The sequence below is a fragment of the Haemaphysalis longicornis genome, unplaced genomic scaffold (genome assembly GCF_048455015.1).
Source record: "Haemaphysalis longicornis isolate Haplotype H1 unplaced genomic scaffold, Haemaphysalis longicornis Haplotype H1 scaffold_12, whole genome shotgun sequence".
NCBI lineage: Eukaryota > Metazoa > Arthropoda > Arachnida > Ixodida > Ixodidae > Haemaphysalis > Haemaphysalis longicornis.
In genome coordinates, this window is record NW_027526225.1 from 33,631,351 (window position 1) to 33,649,361 (window position 18,011).

At 47.3% G+C, this 18,011-nt stretch overlaps 1 protein-coding gene across 3 annotated transcripts in view; it reads right to left on the reverse strand.

Annotated features, from left to right (window-relative positions):
- The window catches only part of LOC144162553 (receptor-type tyrosine-protein phosphatase kappa-like), a 616,238-nt gene that overhangs the window by 511,989 nt on the left and 86,238 nt on the right, over positions 1–18,011 (reverse strand). For all 3 annotated transcript variants that reach the window (XM_077693141.1, XM_077693140.1, XM_077693142.1), the window contains exons 9-10: positions 12,094–12,402; positions 6,967–7,263 (exon numbers count right to left, since the gene is read on the reverse strand). In XM_077693141.1, coding sequence (XP_077549267.1) covers positions 6,967–7,263; positions 12,094–12,402 — 606 coding nt within the window. The remainder of the gene's footprint in view (positions 1–6,966; positions 7,264–12,093; positions 12,403–18,011) is intronic.

Below are 18,011 nucleotides of genomic sequence, written 5' to 3' on the forward strand. Positions count from 1 at the left end.
GCTCATTGTTCGTATCGAAAATGAGCTACATCCTGCTATGGTACGGATCAAAATGAGCCGAATTCATTTGCCCAATGGAAATTTGCTTTTGGTGCGACTTTCAGAAGACTTTCTTGCTTTCCGAAGCTACCTTATCATGAACTCTGATGGCTTTTAAGAGATAAGCGAAAGATCTGTCCCAAGACGTCAATGACAAAGTGAACAGAAGTGAACGATACGAATTTCAGAGACGTGAAACAATAATTTCATTTTGTCTCCCCGTACCCGCGGAGAAAATCAGGTTACTCATTGTAGCGTAAACTACACTGGCCGAGGTTGAGCAGTTTCGCGTGAACATTGAAGGGCAGTGCTGCGCAAGCGCGAGGAGCATTGGATTGGACCGGATTAGATCGGATTAGATTGGAGTGGATTGTATTGTATAGTACAGGATTGAACTGGATTGGATTGAATTAAAAAGTATTGTATTGGATTGGACTGGCAATTCAATCCAATTGGAATACAGGAGTGTAGAGAATTAAGTCTGCAGGTTCGCCGGTCTGCGCACTCCAGAGGAGTGACATCATAGCCGCGGCAAACGCACTTGCTTCGGCGCGTGCCTACCTGTGCGCCTCCACTGCGCAGTATCCAAGTCTAACGCTGCGCCGGAGCCGCTCGATAGCCGTTTCACGTGGCTCCTCGAGAGCCATGCTGAGCATGCGCGAGGAGGAGTGACTGGACTCGATTGGAGTGGATTGGACTGGATTCCTGAATCTTAGCTCACGCCACGGATATCCTGGCATAGCCGAGCTAAGTCACGACTATTTTTTTACTCCTATATTTATCATTTTAGTACTTGGCGAAGTAGGCGCCGCTTACAAGTCTTGGCAAATCCCTCCCCCCTCTCTGAGGGTACGGCCACTTCATTAAGTTGAAGAAGAACATATCAGAAGCTTTCTTGTGAAGCGTTTTTAAAATACATGGGAAGGAAAGGAAGAGCCTGCTTGCTTCGGGACTGTCCTAAGGAGTAATCAAGAAAATGATCCTACAAAACAATTCGGGAAGACCTGCTGATGCTACCAAGAGGGCTCACCTGCTGTTCATGTGTAGTTGTGTTCTTGAAGCCCTGTCATACGTTTAATGCCTTTTCCGCCAAAACTCCATCATACAATTCTTGAAAGTCAATTTAAATAAAGTTCCCATAGGAATGGCGCCACAACTTGAATATTTCAATTCATCATCATCATTATCTTCTCTAAGCACACTGTAGGGCAAAGAAGGCTGAATCTCCAATTATTTCGGTCGTGTGCTAACTACGACCGGGAAAATTCTTGATCTAGATGGGCAGATGAGATGAAGAGATCAAGAAGAGATTTCCATTGAACACGAGCCAAATGGAAACGTATCATCCTATATTGCAAATATTCACCGCATAATTTGCGATTACTTGTAGCCATATAGCTCGCCTAGCTGACATGGAAAACATAATATAATAGCTTTGAGGATTTCGTTCGAGAAGCAAAAGAGGCATTTAGCCCTCCCTCTGAAAGTGACGGGTGAATTCAGCAGCAGCAGCGATCAGGCGTTGAGCAAGCGCAGTGTCGCAAGCTCCATTACTAGCGAGGTTCTAAACTAAGTCAGTCGTGGCCTCAATGTGAACCTCGCAAGGCAAAAAGAAGAAAAAAGAGAAAATTCCTGTTAAGGCACTTACAAGCCTCCGTGTGCAAAGTGAGCTCAGGTATGCGAGCATTGCGGAGCTGCTCTATACAAGCCCGGTGCCGCTGCAAAGCTAGCCTTCACGTCTCAAGCTAACTATAAAACGTGATACTGATCCTAACGTTGCCCTTAGCTTGATAAAGAGTACACTTTCCAAGTTGGTCGACGATCCCACATACGAAGATTCTGTAACTGCTCCCGCTGCACCTGAGCCGAAGGACCCCTCAAATAATCCCTCGCACGCAAACATCCCTACAACCAATAGTACGGCTTGAGTCTGCCGTTCAAAAATTTTTTTGGCACAACCTCTTTTTGAGCAAGAGACTAGTCGGAGTTGATTCTTTCGCAATTTATTGTTATTGAACTCTTTTTACCCTTTATTTTTTAAGCACGCAGTGACCCAGACGTTAACACGACCCATAAAGTTGGACCGTTATCCTCCGGTATACATGATTTCCGGATAAATTATTTAGCGTTATGTTTCTGACCATTTACTCGTTAAAGCATATTTAGCCGAAATGTCGGTCTGCTTAACCGAAAGGTGCTTTTCTAGATGTAATGTTGATGGGCCAGTTGCGTTTACAGTAGAAAACCAGGTGCTCTACAAATGAAGAGTGCATTAGTAGAAAAGGGTAGCCTGCACCATCTTAGATTTGTTTGTTATACGCTATTCGTAAAAAAATATTACATATTAATGATGATATGGAGAGTTTATATGTGCAGCAGCACATGCGTCTCAGGTGGACAAAATAAGCGAGTAGAGGATAAAAGCGGTAGAAGTCTTTACAAGCATATAATAATGTAGGCCTTTAGAGAACGTGGAGACAGTAGCACAGCTTATCACATAAGCCAACGTTCCGCAAATAATTGCACGCCAATTGCGTCGGCCGGTAGCGTTCCGGCTGACGTCCCCAAGATTTTTTCCTCCCTTCTGCCATGGTTGCCAGACCATGAATGTCTTCTCCGCTAAAAGAGGAACGGCATGTGGCCGCCAGCTTATGTGACACCTTCGTTGAATGCAGACCGCCATTTTCTTTTTCATCCCCGCTCTTTCCTTTTAACAGCAAAGCCGTATTCGGCAGAAGCGTGTCGATGAGGTGTGGTAGCGCGGGAGCAGCGATGTGGAGAGGGCACAGCGCAGCCTAGCGACGGCAGAGCAATTGCCAAGCACACGTGCAGCGTAGTGGGGAGAGGGGAGCAAGCGCAGGTGAGCAGTGCCAAGGCGTGGGTGAGGGAACGCGCCAAGCGAAGGTTGGTGGAGCGAAGGAGAAGATGCGATGACTCGGTTTATTGGAGAGCGCGCTCTGAAGAGCTAGTCGGAGGAGCACGGATATATAGACGAGTGCACTTGGCGGTCGTTTCTCGAATGTGTGGAAAATGGACAAAGTCGTGCGCTCCCAGGAAGAAAAAGCTGCCCGTCGGGAGTGTCAGCGATAGTTGGCACGCGAAAGCCGGCGAGCGGGAGCCAGCGGGAATCCATCTGCCTATTTAAGAAGTTTTATGAAGCTAAGCCTTGGGATTAGGAGACGGCAGGCACTGTCCCTTTTAACATCAGCGTTTGCAACGTGAAGCCAATGAAGTAGAAGCATTTTTTTCTTTTTTTTGTTTCTTCCACGCGCCCCGTAATATGTTTTCTTTCCTTCCTTCCTTCTTTTTTCCTCCCCCGTCACCAGCCAAACACACTGAACGTCTAGAAGAATGCTCATAGCAGGTCCATCCCTGAGTTGGCCTTCCTTCCATCAGCACGCGAAGAGAAAATCGGAGACACTCCTGCATTTTTTATTTCTATTAACTCACCCCAAAGCACTGAGGGAACAGGCAAGCGTTTAAGACGAAGGTCGGTGGGTGACATGGTAAATACTCCCATTTCGAAAATCTCAACTTTGGAGATGAACTTCCTCGTCGATTGTCAGTGAACGCAGGTGTCAATAGCTATCCGATGGGCCTTCTGCTATCTGCGACAAGACCTACCCCACCATCAGTCGCGGTTTCTACAGGACCATCATACGCCGCGACGACCTGCTGTCCGGGTCGCGTATATGTGTTTCCCAGGAAGCCTTCATTTGAGATAGCATTAGAGGTTATATCACAGATTCACAGTAGACACATACCTAAAGCGCAGAAAGCCACCTGAACTAAAATCAACGGCACCAAGACAGAACCTATAATCGATCCTAGTAAACAACCTAATTGTAAAGAAATAGCGTAATATATGCTCACCGCTACTAGCTAAGCCAGCCTTTTGCCGACTTGTACTGTGTGCTGATACTACCATACGCAGACAAAACCATTCAAATTGGAAAAAAGTGATCTAAAACCCATCCAATGCGGAAACAGCCATGGGTAAAAAATATGCAAAAGTAGCCAAAACTGTCTTCAAAGGGACAGAACTACAAAAGCGCTCAAAGACAGTAGCTGAAACCGACCTAGAGGGAAGAAGACCTCCAGAGGCCCCATACTGTAAAACGACGGGCCTTCGCTTTGAAGCGACGGTGTAGCGCGATGCAAATGCATGTGTTTTGGGGTCGGGTCCTTCGCTTTCAGCTGTTTCGGGACGGAGCCGCCCTGCAGAAATGAACTGTGGCAAGTACACGAAGCGACACCCACTGCCCCCCGTCGCTTCGCTTGTCGCTTCGTGCGCTTGCCACAGTGAATTCTGCAGGGCGGCTCCGTCCCGAAACAGCGCAAAGCGAAGGAACCGACTACAGAACACATGCATTTGCATGGCGCTACCCCGTCGCTTCAAAGCGACGCCCGTTTTTTAAAGAATTGCGCCCCAGAAATCACCTTTTTCTCCTGATCCAACGCTCCTTTAGCGTGATTTCGCTATCAAACCGTAGCTTTGTGTGACGATGCCCAAGAACCGTCTGTCTGGATGGGATATTCTTTCGATTCATTGTGAAAGAATGTAAAAGGAGGTGCGAAGAGCATTCACAAGAAACTTTGCATTGCGCGAGCCACAGTGAGAGGGTATCATCGTAGCCGGACACACCCCTCCACTAGGGGTCTTTTTTATTAACCTCTCTCTCTCTCTCTCTCGTTAAGGGCAAGGTGCCTTTACGGAAAAGTGACTGTATAGTAAGTATATAGTCATTTTCTGTAACCTCGTTTCGCGACATCATGTAAAGGCGAACTCCACTCAAATTTCACCTCTCGCAAATTTACTTTAAACGTTCAATACGTACCACAAAACCAAATGGGACATGACTGGTAGCCCCGTGAATTGCGCTGTTAATTAGTTCGAAACGCTTAAAATGAGTCCGCCGCAGGCGACGCAGCACATGCCGGTGGATCGCGCTAGCAACCACGAAGCGGAAGTGACATAGCGGCAGGCCCTGAACTTTTTCCTGCGGTTCGCCAGAAGAACCGGTCGAGTTCTGCTGGGCGCGCTTCTCCCGGGGCTGCGGAGAGGGCGAAGCGTTGGCGCAGGTTTGTTCTGGCCGGCCGGCCACGTCCGGCCGCTCGTTCGCCGATGGGCCGGCTGGAACATCCCTTAAGCCTGGCCGTAATGGTCGCGCTCTTCTCTAATTCAGTTTCAAAATCTCCGTGTTTTGAAGATCGCTTACGCCGCGGGTACGCGTATTTCAGCTTTCATATGTTGTATTTAGCGGCCTTTTTAGGCAGGCTATACTGAAAAAACCATAACCACGAGCTTGGAATTTTGAGTGCAGTTAATCCTAACCTTAACTTCGTTATTTGGTCAAAGCAAGGCAATTGTTTCAAAAACCTCTGCTTTCGATCGTTATGTTTAAAGGGACAGACAACCGATTTTTGTCGAGTATATATTCTCTATCCCAAATGAAAGGGCATCACTTAAAGCACCTTGACGAGAAACGGTTTTGCTGATAACGCTCTAGAACTTTTTAAATCGAATTTTTTCAGGTACGAGCCGTATGTGTCCCTCCCAAAACTAATGCTGGCAACCATGACATAGAGTAGCGCGGCAACATACTTTTGTCTTTATACGAAATAAAAAACGATATTTAAAAACTTGTTCCCAGCTAAAAAAGTGTGAATCGCAGGCTTTTCTGTTCCTTTATGTGTTTTTTTAATGCAAGGGTCTATTTTGCACGAATGCGCCATCTGTTGGGATATACGGTAGGTAGAATCTGGCTTCACGTTGTGGAAGCGGGAAGTTCGATTCTTCTCGGGCGCGACGTTTTTTTTTTCTTTTTTTAAGCTGCCGTTGGCGTATTTGGAGACTGAAATCAAATATTTTGGCAGAACAAACGCCCCTGACTCAGACAGAATCATCAAAGCTCCTTCACTGGGTATGTTTACTGAACGCTGCCGTTGATTCTGGGCATGGTGGCTCAGTTAGCCACACTGAGAGCAACCCAGCGGCGGCGGGCGGCGTGTCTTTAGAATTTTCAAAATAATGTTTAGAAATACGTATACTATTTAAGCTTGTACAAATACTTGTGTTAAAAGGGTTTCAATACGTAAATAAACGTTTCAGCAGTTACAGTAGCTGCTAGGTTTGCAGGTCACGTGACAGGGACACATATTGTAGTGTCAAGTTTCGACACTACGAACCGCCACCCTTCCGATTTCAGGAAGTTTGCTGCCAAATTAAAATTATTTCCGCCAGTTTGTTTAAAAATTGCTTGTGGTTACCGGGCTATATAAAACGCTGGCTTTCATATGAGCTAGAGAACATATACGCGACAAAAATCGGTTGTCTGTCCCTTTAAAAGAAATTTACCGTTAACAGGGTCACTTCTTGTTGCCTTACTGTGTTAATTAACACTCAAATGGTAATCTTGAAGAACAGAAAATAGCTTTGGCCATTTTCTACAGCATATCTCAAAGCTGTGGAATTTCGCGTATAAAAGCTACCCTCCCCCCCATCCTACCAAGGTGAAATCTGGTTGCCCCCTCCAAATAATGTTCTGCCGACGGCCATGCACTGATGTATTGATCTTTTGCCTCATAGATGCCTGATGTTTTCTTTTTCGTGAAAAATGTCGACAAGTAGGAAGTGTGTTTCCAGATATAGTGGTTCCGAAACGTGTTTGTGTATAAACCTCCCGCTAAGGTATTCCTTTAACGTTTGGCCGGAAGGCGAAAAAGGATGGTTGAATGGAGTCACAGATAGAGAGACAGATACACTTACAGACCGACAGACAGACAGACAGACAGACAGACAGACAGACAGACAGACAGACAGACAGACAGACAGACAGACAGACAGACAGACAGACAGACATTTTGTGTTTAATTAGCCCAAGGTAGACTATCGACTTTAAAAGGTTGCAAGAAAGCACCTCTCACCTGCTGGCTCAGTCCTGAACTTCAGGGAAGCGTGCTTCGGTGAACGTCCCGCTTCATTCTGGGCGAACACTTTGGCTTCGTACTGCGTGTATGGAACGAGATCTTGATATTGGAATTTGGGGGAAGGAACAGTCTCCTCGCGCTCTTTACTGTCCCAGGGGTCATTGCTTTTAAGCTCCAGGTAGTAGGACGGACTGGCCCCGTTGGCGAAGTCGCAAGGTATCGGCGACCACCGCAGCGCGTAATAGCCGTCCACCGTCCGTGAGTGGTGAAAATTTGACGGTTCTGCTTCGGGAACTGCAGAAAAAGTGCCCGTATGGTTTGCGTGCAGAATTAGTGGACGACGCAAAACGCTGCAGCTGATGACGGCACCTGATGGGTGTACGTGCATACAGTAAGACACAGGCATACAGTCATCCGCCACTTTTCAGTAATTGACCCAACAATGGGAAGGGATAAGAGTACACGTTGTTCCTTTTAAGGAAAGGGATCCCGAATTTGCCACTTTTTCGATAATAATGGGTACCCTCGATTTACCAGCCTTGGATACCACGCGAGTAGTCCGTGTACAGACTTCGTACGTTAGCAATGCATTACAAAAATGAGCGCCTGATCGGGTCTAGACTGTTCGTGTACAGTCCGGGTACTGGCAACGAAGGATGCCTAATCGTTAGTCGTCTAAACAAGAGGGGTCGTAATACCCCTCCCTAAGCGATGGAGCGGCGCGTTATTATATTAACTCGTGTACTCGATCCCTGGTGTTACTCATAAAAAGCCTGAGCGGGCTGAGCTCGGCACAAATCAATCTACATGACGAAAGATAAGCTCGATTAGAGATCGCTTAGGCAGCACCGCCCTGTTTATCTGGCTGCACACAAAGCTTAGTTTTCTTCAAACCCCTGAAAAATCTTATCTTATACTCAACCGCTTTTGATACCAGCGCAGCGGCAGTTCCCTCCGCTCCCTCTAGTTCCGGCTCTGCCATTCCTACCATCAGCAAATGCTAGGTCTCTGGATTTCTTTTGCATGCAGCCAAGAATGTACCAGCCCTGCAACAGGCAGTGGCTACCTGCCAATCGGTAACCCACTCCCTTCGTCGTGTGGTCACTCGTCGCTCGATCATCTCCGAAGGCAATGCGTGCCGAGCTGCCTTCAACAAGTGCTTGTATTCTGCCCTTTACATTCCCTTAACTAATGCTCAGCTTAGCACCCTCAACACCACCGTTGTAAGACTCTAGAAGTCACCAAGAAACCTCGATATCGCCGCCTCCAAATACTGCAGAGCTATTTTCAACGGACCATTTTTATTCCCTGCGCGCTTTCCTCAACGTACACTGTGATGCCACGCTTTCCCGGCTCTCTTTTGTCGTTCAGACCTTTAGGGTCCGTGGTTACTGATTGTGGAAGAGATACCAACTATTCCCGTCTCTACCACTCTACCCACCCGACTACCCACTCGTCTACCCGTCTCTACACACCCAAACTCCGGCTCCCAACTTTTGTGCCTTCGCCATTAAGTCCAGCATGTCCCCTGTAGAAGGAAATCGCCATGTGGCCGCGCAGCATCATTGCGATTTTTTCGCAACCCAGAGAACCGCCTCCACAGACTCCTTCTTTGTGGCCCATCGTGGTTTGTGCGGCTATGTTCTGAACCACCCCACCTTCGAGAAACAAACCCACTCTCGTGGCACTTACTTCCACAGCCCAGAAGCAATGTGTCTGGATGTTCTCGCCGGTGCACGTAACATCTACTCCCCTAGTTTTCCTCCCTCCCTCCCTGAGTGCACAGTCTCACCCGATTCCCACATTGCTCTCCGATACGCGCAGAACCGCTCCCTACTACATGCACACCAAGTGTAGGCCAAACGACCGGTTTCTGCACTAGAGCCGTCCATCATTTTACTTCGCTGTGTCCCTAGGCATAAAAGAATTATGGGAATATGTTGGCGCATCAACTCGCCTGCGATACTGTTTGCCAGGTATTGTGGTTTCCTCGCGCGGGCCCCCGGAATCATGTGGGGGGCTCACCCTGCGCCTTTTATAAAGGCGGTCTAGATAAATGCATACAACTCCGCCCTGATCTATTAGTTTCGGCGGCAGTCTGAACTTCTCCGGCACATCCAAACGTGTTCTCTATGTTCACCTATCTTTCTAACCCTATCGATCCCACCTCTCCTGCCCCAACTGCCCCGCTGCCTATGGTGATTTACTCCATTGCATTTTTTACTGCCTCGAAACTCAGCTGTCTAGCCCCTATACATCTCCTTTCCTTTCCATACCCACTTGGCTAAATGTAGTAGCGTTGAAGGGAATAAACAGCGACAAGTGTTCGCCCAGGCAGTCGACATCCTGTGCCTGTAAGTTAGCCAAATAAAAAGCCCTCACTACTGCTACACTGCCACGTTGGGTTCGCGTCTCTGCCTTCGCGTATGTCGAGCTTACTTTTTAAAGTGGCCACTTTTTTAGAGAAAAATAACTGAAATAAGAATAACGCAATGCGTTGTGCTCTGTATATGTCAGGTGCGGCTATCCGCCAACCTAAAGTATGAATTACCGCTTCTTACGTTTTTAACTTAAGGAACATATCAGTTTTACGTCAGTTGTCACCTCTCCGTGCATTGACGGCGCTGGTCCCACTTCGTGTTTCTGGCCCTTAAAACATTAGCTGTCAGCAAAATTTCAACTGATAATTAATTGTTTTTCGATAACCGATATAACAGTACTGATTCAGTGCGTCGTTTCTACCATGACTAGGTCCCACTTTTCAACGTTATCGTTAAGAATCGCCAAAGGCTCAACGCGTTGTACTTTGCGCTTCGCCTCTCACATCATCAGGGCGCTGTTTGTTGAACCCTCAGCTCAAAGGTCAAAACAAAAATATGTAGGAAGATCCAAACCGACCTCGGGGGTAAAGAGTTTTAAAGAATTCTAACGATTGTATGCGGGCACATATTGTCATACATAGGGACATATCTCAGAAAAGTACTCTAACTTGGCCGATTTATAATCTTCTTAAAGGAGTACTGACACAAAATTTTGATACCTAAAAACGATATAATTGGCTTCAGTAGTTTGTACAGATGCCTCACAGAAATGTTTGCAGCGATCCGAGGCCGGAATCACATCTAAAATCGATTTTGATTGTCCAGGCCGCGAGCTTCCACAAATCGGCAGCACTAGCGCAATCGCTTTTGGCATGACGAAACATTGACCTGCGTGTCCGGCCGGTTCAGGGTGACGTCATATAGTCGTTTTCAGAACCGGAAACGATATCCTGCGCTGCTGTTGTCGGTGGTATTCGTTTGGGCAGGAGACGTGGGCGTAGCTGTGTGAGCAATGCTTGTAAACGTTGCTTCAGTTCGTTGCCGGCGCATGGTGTTCGGCACTGGTGCCGAAAACTGCGCGGTGCGCGATGTCGACGGGCACCGCGGCGACGCGGCGGTGCGCGTCGCTGAGCTCGCCCAAGTTGTGCTATGGCAAGCTTGCGGTATGCGAAGTACTGCTCGTGGAAGCCTGTCCGAGCAAATCGACGACGACGCCAAGATGCATTATTTTCCACGCGACGACATGCGGCGCTAAACGTGGACTGAGTTGGTGCGCGCCGGCGGCCGCACGAACTGTCGCCCAAGCCAGCGGGCACGGGGTTGCACGGGTCACCTTGGGTGTTGGGAACTTAGTATCGTGGCGACTATTTGATCGCTGGTATCTGTACAACTGCGAATGACCATCCCTTACGCAACTTTTCACCCCACTATCATCCCTTTTTTCGCATATGAAGCTTTATTTTGGCAATAATTCCGTTTCAGCGATCGGTGACCAAGACATCCGCCGCGGCCTGTTTTGATTCTAGCGCGCAGGTGGCGCCATCTTTCGGCCGGTCGCCGCACCGTGGTGCCGGCAGTGCTGGGTCGGAGCGCCGAACCTCCGCCGCCGATCAGCGTAGGCTTACCATCGCGGCAAATATCTGAACGCCACTTTTAATTTCCGCGCTGATAACAACTCCTAGCACAATTTTCAACACACTAACATCTACTTTCTCGCATGTGGAGCTTCTTTTTCCTGATCAGATTGATTAGAAGAGTGGCGACAAGCTGTTGCTATCACGGTCTGCGCCGGTTCGAGCCGCAGTGATATAAAAAACAGACGACGGCGAAGACACTGTCGGCCTAATCGCCTGGCCAAATAAAGTTGTTCTGTCTGTCGGGTGGCAGTGACTCATCCGAGTCTGACGATTCAGACGACATGTCGACTGCGCGGTCGAATCGCGGACCATGTGCAATCGTAGCAGACGATGCGGCGAACGCATGGAGGAAAGAAAAACGTCCCTGACGTCACGGGTGAGACCGTGACGTAAGGCTGGCCCGCTTGCAGGCTGGCCTTCGAACGGCCATTTTCCCGCGCGGCGACCAAATTAGAAATTGGTTGCAATAAACGTGCTATAATTAATTCTGTGTTGGCGGTTGATGGTTTTCGGTTTGATTTTCGTAATTACTGGGCCAATGGGTATTCTTTACAGCATAAAAACTGAAAGCGAGAAATTTCGTGTCAGTACTCCTTTAACCAATGTAATCGCGTTATAGAGGAATTACCATCTATGTGTATACTTTGAAAGCAAATGAATATTATGTTTTTTCGCATAGGACGTTTCCCAATTTTGTATTTACACTCTTTATGTATGGCGGGTTGCGCACAGGTCTGGAATGTAGGAAAATATGAACCTCTCTCTGTAGCTGTTTTTGGGCTCTTTCGCGCTTTTTTCAAATCATGTACTAAAAATGCTAGCGTGCTTGTTTTCTACTGTTTTATACCCTGCAGACACTTACATTCATTGGATAATAGCTTTTTATGGCCGTATCTCGGTTCTTTTATTTATATTTTTTGCATAATTTGAACTATAGTGATGTTGCTGTGTGTCTTGTGCAGCTGCTCTACGTAGAGGTCCTAGTCAGGCGATAATATGGGTCGCCTTTCGCTCATGAACCGCCGCATAGTGCTGTACAGTACAATAAATAAATAAATAAATAAATAAATAAATAAATAAATAAATAAATAAATAAATAAATAAATAAATAAATAAATGCCATACAACTTGAATGACTTTTAGGCGGGTTGCGGAAGCGTTATTACCGGCAGCAGTTGTGTTGAACGTCGTATTGAACGGGCGCCCCGGCAGAATTGTCTCGGCGGTTACGGAGACTTGGTACTTGGTGTAGGGACGCAGGGCTGTCAGGTTGACGGTCGTGAGCGAAGCGTTCACAGGAACTTCACTTGGAATCTGCTCGGGTTGGGGGCAATCACGGATTCGGAACGCCAAAGGCTTGTACAGGACCAAGTAGCGGCGAAGGATTCCATTTGCTTTCTGTGGAGGACGCCAGGAAAGCAGTGCCTCCCGAGCTCCAGCCTTCTTTATCTGCACGTCTGAAACCATGCTTGGAGCTGGACAGAACATAAAAAAGTTTAGATTTAGAGGCTGTTTTTTTGTCATTCAATTGTGCACAAAATAATCTCGCAGGAAAAGAATGATAATTTCTGAACATCGAACAGGACACAATACTAACGGTAACGTACGGGTAACACACGGGGAGAAGGCTTTACCCGGCCTACATTAGAGACGCATGCCCACTGGGAAATAAAAAAAACCCACTGTCTACCTCACCACATGGGAACGCCAAAGTCTCATCTTTTAAAAAGCCTGTTTTAATCACGGCTTTTTAAAAGATGAGACGGTATTTAAAAGTGTTTTCCCGATATTCACAGCAGCTGCTCTGCCGGTCTAGAGCCACGGGGAATCGGTATTGTTGGCTTACGGCGCAAACAAATGCGTATTAAAATTCACCCGTGCACGCAGCACAGATGGTGGACCCATTATCTATAATGTATTTTTGGGTAACCGATTGCATCGGCATTTTTGTGTTGGGGCAAAACAACCTTTTGAGAAAACCAAACATGCATTTTGTCTTCATGGTCTCTTAGGAGAGCATTCTTGTTCACAAAAGAGCGGTGTGAAATTTTTGTGTACCCTAGCTGCAACATGCGTCTCCGCGCACACCGCCGCTGCCCCCTGCCGGCCGTCGTCGCTCCAGTTGTGCTTCACGGAGTCGCTCGCTGCTGCGTTTGGATTGCTCGCTCTCTCCGATTCGTCGTTCCCAGTTACCAAGGCCTGTAGATGCGAGAGTGGAGCCTCGTCATCTGTAAACCCAGCCAATCCCTTTCCCTTTACTTCTAAGGCCTTTCCAACCTGGTTTTTTCCGCGCATGCGCTGGGGTTGCCCTGGATGATTTTTTTTCGGAACACAACATTTCCTTTTGCCTTGCATATAAACCTTTGTTTTAAAACAGCTTCTCTCGTTCAAACCGCTGACCCAAACTTGGTACCATACTGTCAATTTCCGAAGATTCTATAGCACGTATTTGTGAACGTAACTGCTTAAGGGGCCCACGAAAACAAAATGCATGTTTGGTCTATTAAAAGGTTGCTTTGCCGCAATACAAAAAAATAGCGATATCATCGGTAACCAAAAATACATTATAGAGATAAGAACAGTTGAAGCAGTGGCGACACCCATCCACGTGCTTGCGGGGTTTATAGGGCATCGCAGAATCTTGCTTGCGCAATTGGCGGCCACTGACAAATGCTACCTCCAAGAAACAGGACTATGCGATTGTAGTGGTGCCTATACCTCCACGTCATCATAACACAACATGCAGTTAACACACTAATTTTTCAGTGTTCCCACAATTGCGCCACTGAGAAAGCATGTAGTGCAAAATTGAAAAACGTTTCTTAATTTCTTTTCTGTTTTAAAGTAAAAACGTCTCCAAGATTCCATCAAAATGCATTCTAATATATCTCAATAGAATGTGTTGTGATGGATCTATCAGAAGTACACAAAAAATCGAATTATTCTACGTATGAAGCTCCACTTCGTCGATTTAGCTTCACAAGCCAGACCACTACCATGTACATTACAAGAATTTCAGTATGTATGAATGCATGTATGTATGCATTTATGTATGTATGTATGTATGTATGTATGTATGTATGTATGTATGTATGTATGTATGTATGTATGTATGTATGTATGTATGTATGTATGTATGTATGTATGTATGTATGTATGTATACACAAGTCGGAGAGGTCTGGCTGCCACCCCCAAGCACAGGAAAATATTGCATTGACATAAATACCACAGAAAGTGGAGGGGGAAAATAGCCACGCCGGTTTCGTAGTGGTTATCGCACCAGACCGGTATTTTGGAGGTCGTGGGTTCGGATCCCACCTGGCAGGCATTTTTTCTCCACGTTCTTTCCAAATTCTTTATCTGTTTCAATGACCTACCATATCCTCCCCTTTGCTTTCCGAGGTTTTCTTGACTGCCAGACATTATCTCTGTCTCATTTTCAACGAGCCCCTCATTTCCTATTCTGATTCGCTACATGCATCGCGAGGGCCTCTGTTCTGGCAGTCTTGGTGCCATAGGAAGCTTAAGAGGGTTCAACGCTGGTCGACCACTCTCGACATGTCGCAGACACTCGAGTCACAGCCCGGGGGTTAAAAAGAAGGTCCCCTTCACCCTGAGAAGTCGGAGTGGCGCTGGCTGCCACCCCCAAGCACAGGAAAAAATTACATTGCCATAAATACCCCTTAAAGTGGAGGGGAAAAATAGCTCCGCCGGTAGCGTAGTGGTTATCGCACCAGACTGGTATTCTGGAGGTCGTGGGTTCGGATCCTACCTGGCGGGCATTTTTTTCTCCACTTTCTTTCCAAATTCTTTATCTGTTTCAATGACCTACCATATCCTCCCCTTTGCTTTCCGAGGTTTTCTTGACTGCCATACTTTATTTCTGTATGTATGCATGTATGCATGTATGTATGTATGTATGTGTGTGTGTGTGTATGTATGTATGTATGTATGTATGTATGTATGTATGCGTGTATGAATGTGCGTATGCACGTATGTACACCCTGCTCAAAATTTTCTACGCCAATACGAAGCCTTATAGACCGCAAAGAATTCAAAAATAAGCTTTACTTCAATTGTGAGAAAATAATGTGACAGTAATAAAAGGTATTTTCTCTAGCTTTCCGGCATAAAAACTCACCCTCGCTCGTGATGTAATCTTGTACATTGAATTTTTGCATCCGGTGTGTTTCCGGCTTGGTCTACAGACTTGACAAAGACTATGTATGTACGTTTCTATGTATGCATGCATGTATATATGTGGTCATGTATGTACGCATGTATGTATGTATGTATGTATGTATGTATGTATGTATTTATGTATGAAATAATTTATGTGTGCGTTCATGTATATATGCATGTAAGTGTGTGTGCATGTATGTATGTATGTATATATGTTTGTCTGTATGTATGTATGTATGTATGTATGTATGTATGTATGTATGTATGTATGTATGCATGTATGTATGTATGTATGTATGTATGTATGTATGTATGTATGTATGTATGTATGTATGTATGTATGTATATGTGTGTGTGTATATGTATGTATGTATGTATGTATGTATGTATGTATGTATGTATGTATGTATGTGTGTGTAGCAGCAGCTCCAGCGACATCGCTTGATCGAGCGCCGCTCCTCGCGCAGCAGCCCGATCGACATGGTCACAGGCTGCGCGGCCGCGCGAGCGTACGAGGACACGGGGGTCTCGCTGGTGCTCACAAAATAGAATCTGGGTTTGACTTGCGACGAACGGTCGTCCTGCCTGAGCCTCCTTTCTCTCGCCCGGCATAGCGCCCTACAACTGGTGACCCTACCGAACACGCCACCGAGGTTAATCTAGAGCCATGTACCTCGCTGTTCGTCACTTCAAATGTCACCTCGGAGGACACAATTTCACGATCTTAACCGATCACAAGCCGCTCACGTTCGCCTTGAACCGCCCTGACACCCTCTACACTCCACGAGAGGTGCGTCAACTGGCATACCTCTCGGCGTTCACGTCCGACATCCAGCACTTAAGTGGGGTGGCCGATTCCCCGCAGACGCTCTGAGCCGCATGGACGATGTTAATGCCATTTCACCAAGAATGCAGGAAGCACCTACCGCCCCGCTTGACGTACACGAACTGGATACGACGCAAGCCAACGACAACGAGCTCTTCCGTCTACGTGGAGCACCTACCGAACTCAAGCTTGATGATGTACCGTTTCGTAATGTGACCATCATCTTCGACACGTCCACAGGTATTCTCCGAGCCTTCCTACCTGCTTCACATCGTCACCACGTATGAACGCTGACATTCGAGACTGGGTACGAGCCTGCACGCTGTGCCAGCGTTCAAAAGTCCAATGCCATTCCGTTCACCCTGCCAAGCCATTCGTCAGTCGGGTTGAACATTTTTCAGTCGTTCATAATGACCTCGTCGGCCCCCTGCCTCCTAGCCAAGGTTACCGGTACATCGTGACCGGTGTTGACCGCTTCACACGTTGGCCCGAAGCCTGCCCTCTTCCTGACAAACGGCCTCCACAGTAGCTTCAGCCTTTGTCTATAGCTGGGTGTCGCGCTAAGGATGCCCTTCCACTGTTGTCACCGATCGCGGCCGGCAGCTCTAGTCGTCCCTGTTCACAGAACAACTACACCTTCTCGGAACGACTCGTCTCCGAACAGCTGCGTACCACCCGCAGTCAAACGGCCTCGTCGAACGTTTCCACAGACACCCCAAGTCTTCACTCACAGCGCGCGGATGCCCAACCGAGTGGATCCAACGACTGCCAATGACGCTCCTCGGAATCCGGAGCGTGTATGAAGTGAACCTCTCGTGCACGTCTGCTGAGCTGGTATATGGTACACCTTTGCGTTTGCCAGTGAACTTGTTCGACGAGTCTTCGCAACCTGTCTCTGCAAGTGCCTACGTCGATCACCTACGAGAGGTTTTTCGGCACCTTCAGGTCTCAACCCACACGCCTTGCAAGGTACCCGATGACTAACACGCTCCCTGACCTCAAAACTGCCACGCATGAGTTCGTGCGCTACGGACCCGTCCGAGGACCATTGCGGCCTCATTGGCTCGGCCCCTATACGGTCGTTCAACGTCACCCGACTACTTTTCTCGTGGACATCAGTGAAACCCACGACACCATGGCCATTGAACGACTCAAGCCCGCGTACCTCGAGCTTCCCGTCGAAGTCACTTCGTTCGAACCTGCTTTGCCCCCAACAACAAGACCACCCCGGCATGCCAACAGGAACTTCAGAGACTTTTAGATGCGAAGCATCCCATGCTCGGGGCTGTGTCCCTCCCTCGCTTGTTGTTGTCCGCAGTCCGCACTCTACCGCGCATGCGCGTCTCTTCAGCCCGGTCAGAGTTCAGCCGGACGTCAGCGCAGTACACTATAAAAAGAAGTAGTTAGGCGCCGCCCGGTTTCGATCCCACGACTCTCTGGCCGCAACGGCAGGTACGTGGCGCTCTTCCCACTGCGCTACAAACCGAGACGGGAGCATGTGCAACAAACGCGCCTTATGTCCTTCACTCATTCAAACTACGTCAAGAAGCTGCTGATACTATGAAGGCACGCGAAGCTGAACGTCAGCGGAGTTAGGTTCTTGCGCTTGTTTAATCGCTTAGTTGTTGCCAATATTTTGGCTGCACTATTGGCAACAACTAAGCGATCAAAGAAGCGCAAGAACCTAACTCAGTCGGAAGAAGTTACCCTGAATAGCCTATCAGCCAGAACTGACATAGTCATAAAGCCAGCCGACAAAAGTGGTAGCGTAGTTGTTTTACCTATGGGAAAATACAAAGATGAAGCTTATAGGCAGCTCAATAACCCTTGCCACTACAAGCCCTTAGATAACGGTCCGAGCCGGGAATAGAGCCTAAAAATCCTTCAGAGCTTCACAGATCTGCAATCTAGAGAATTAATAACGACCAGTGACTTAAATTTAATGAAACCGAATAATAAGCATGCAGGACGTTTTTACCTCCTCCTCAAAGTCCACAAAGTCACCGTTGAATAATTGTTCACTGCCGACATTCCTGGCAGACCCATAGTTTCGAATAACAATACCACAACAGAAG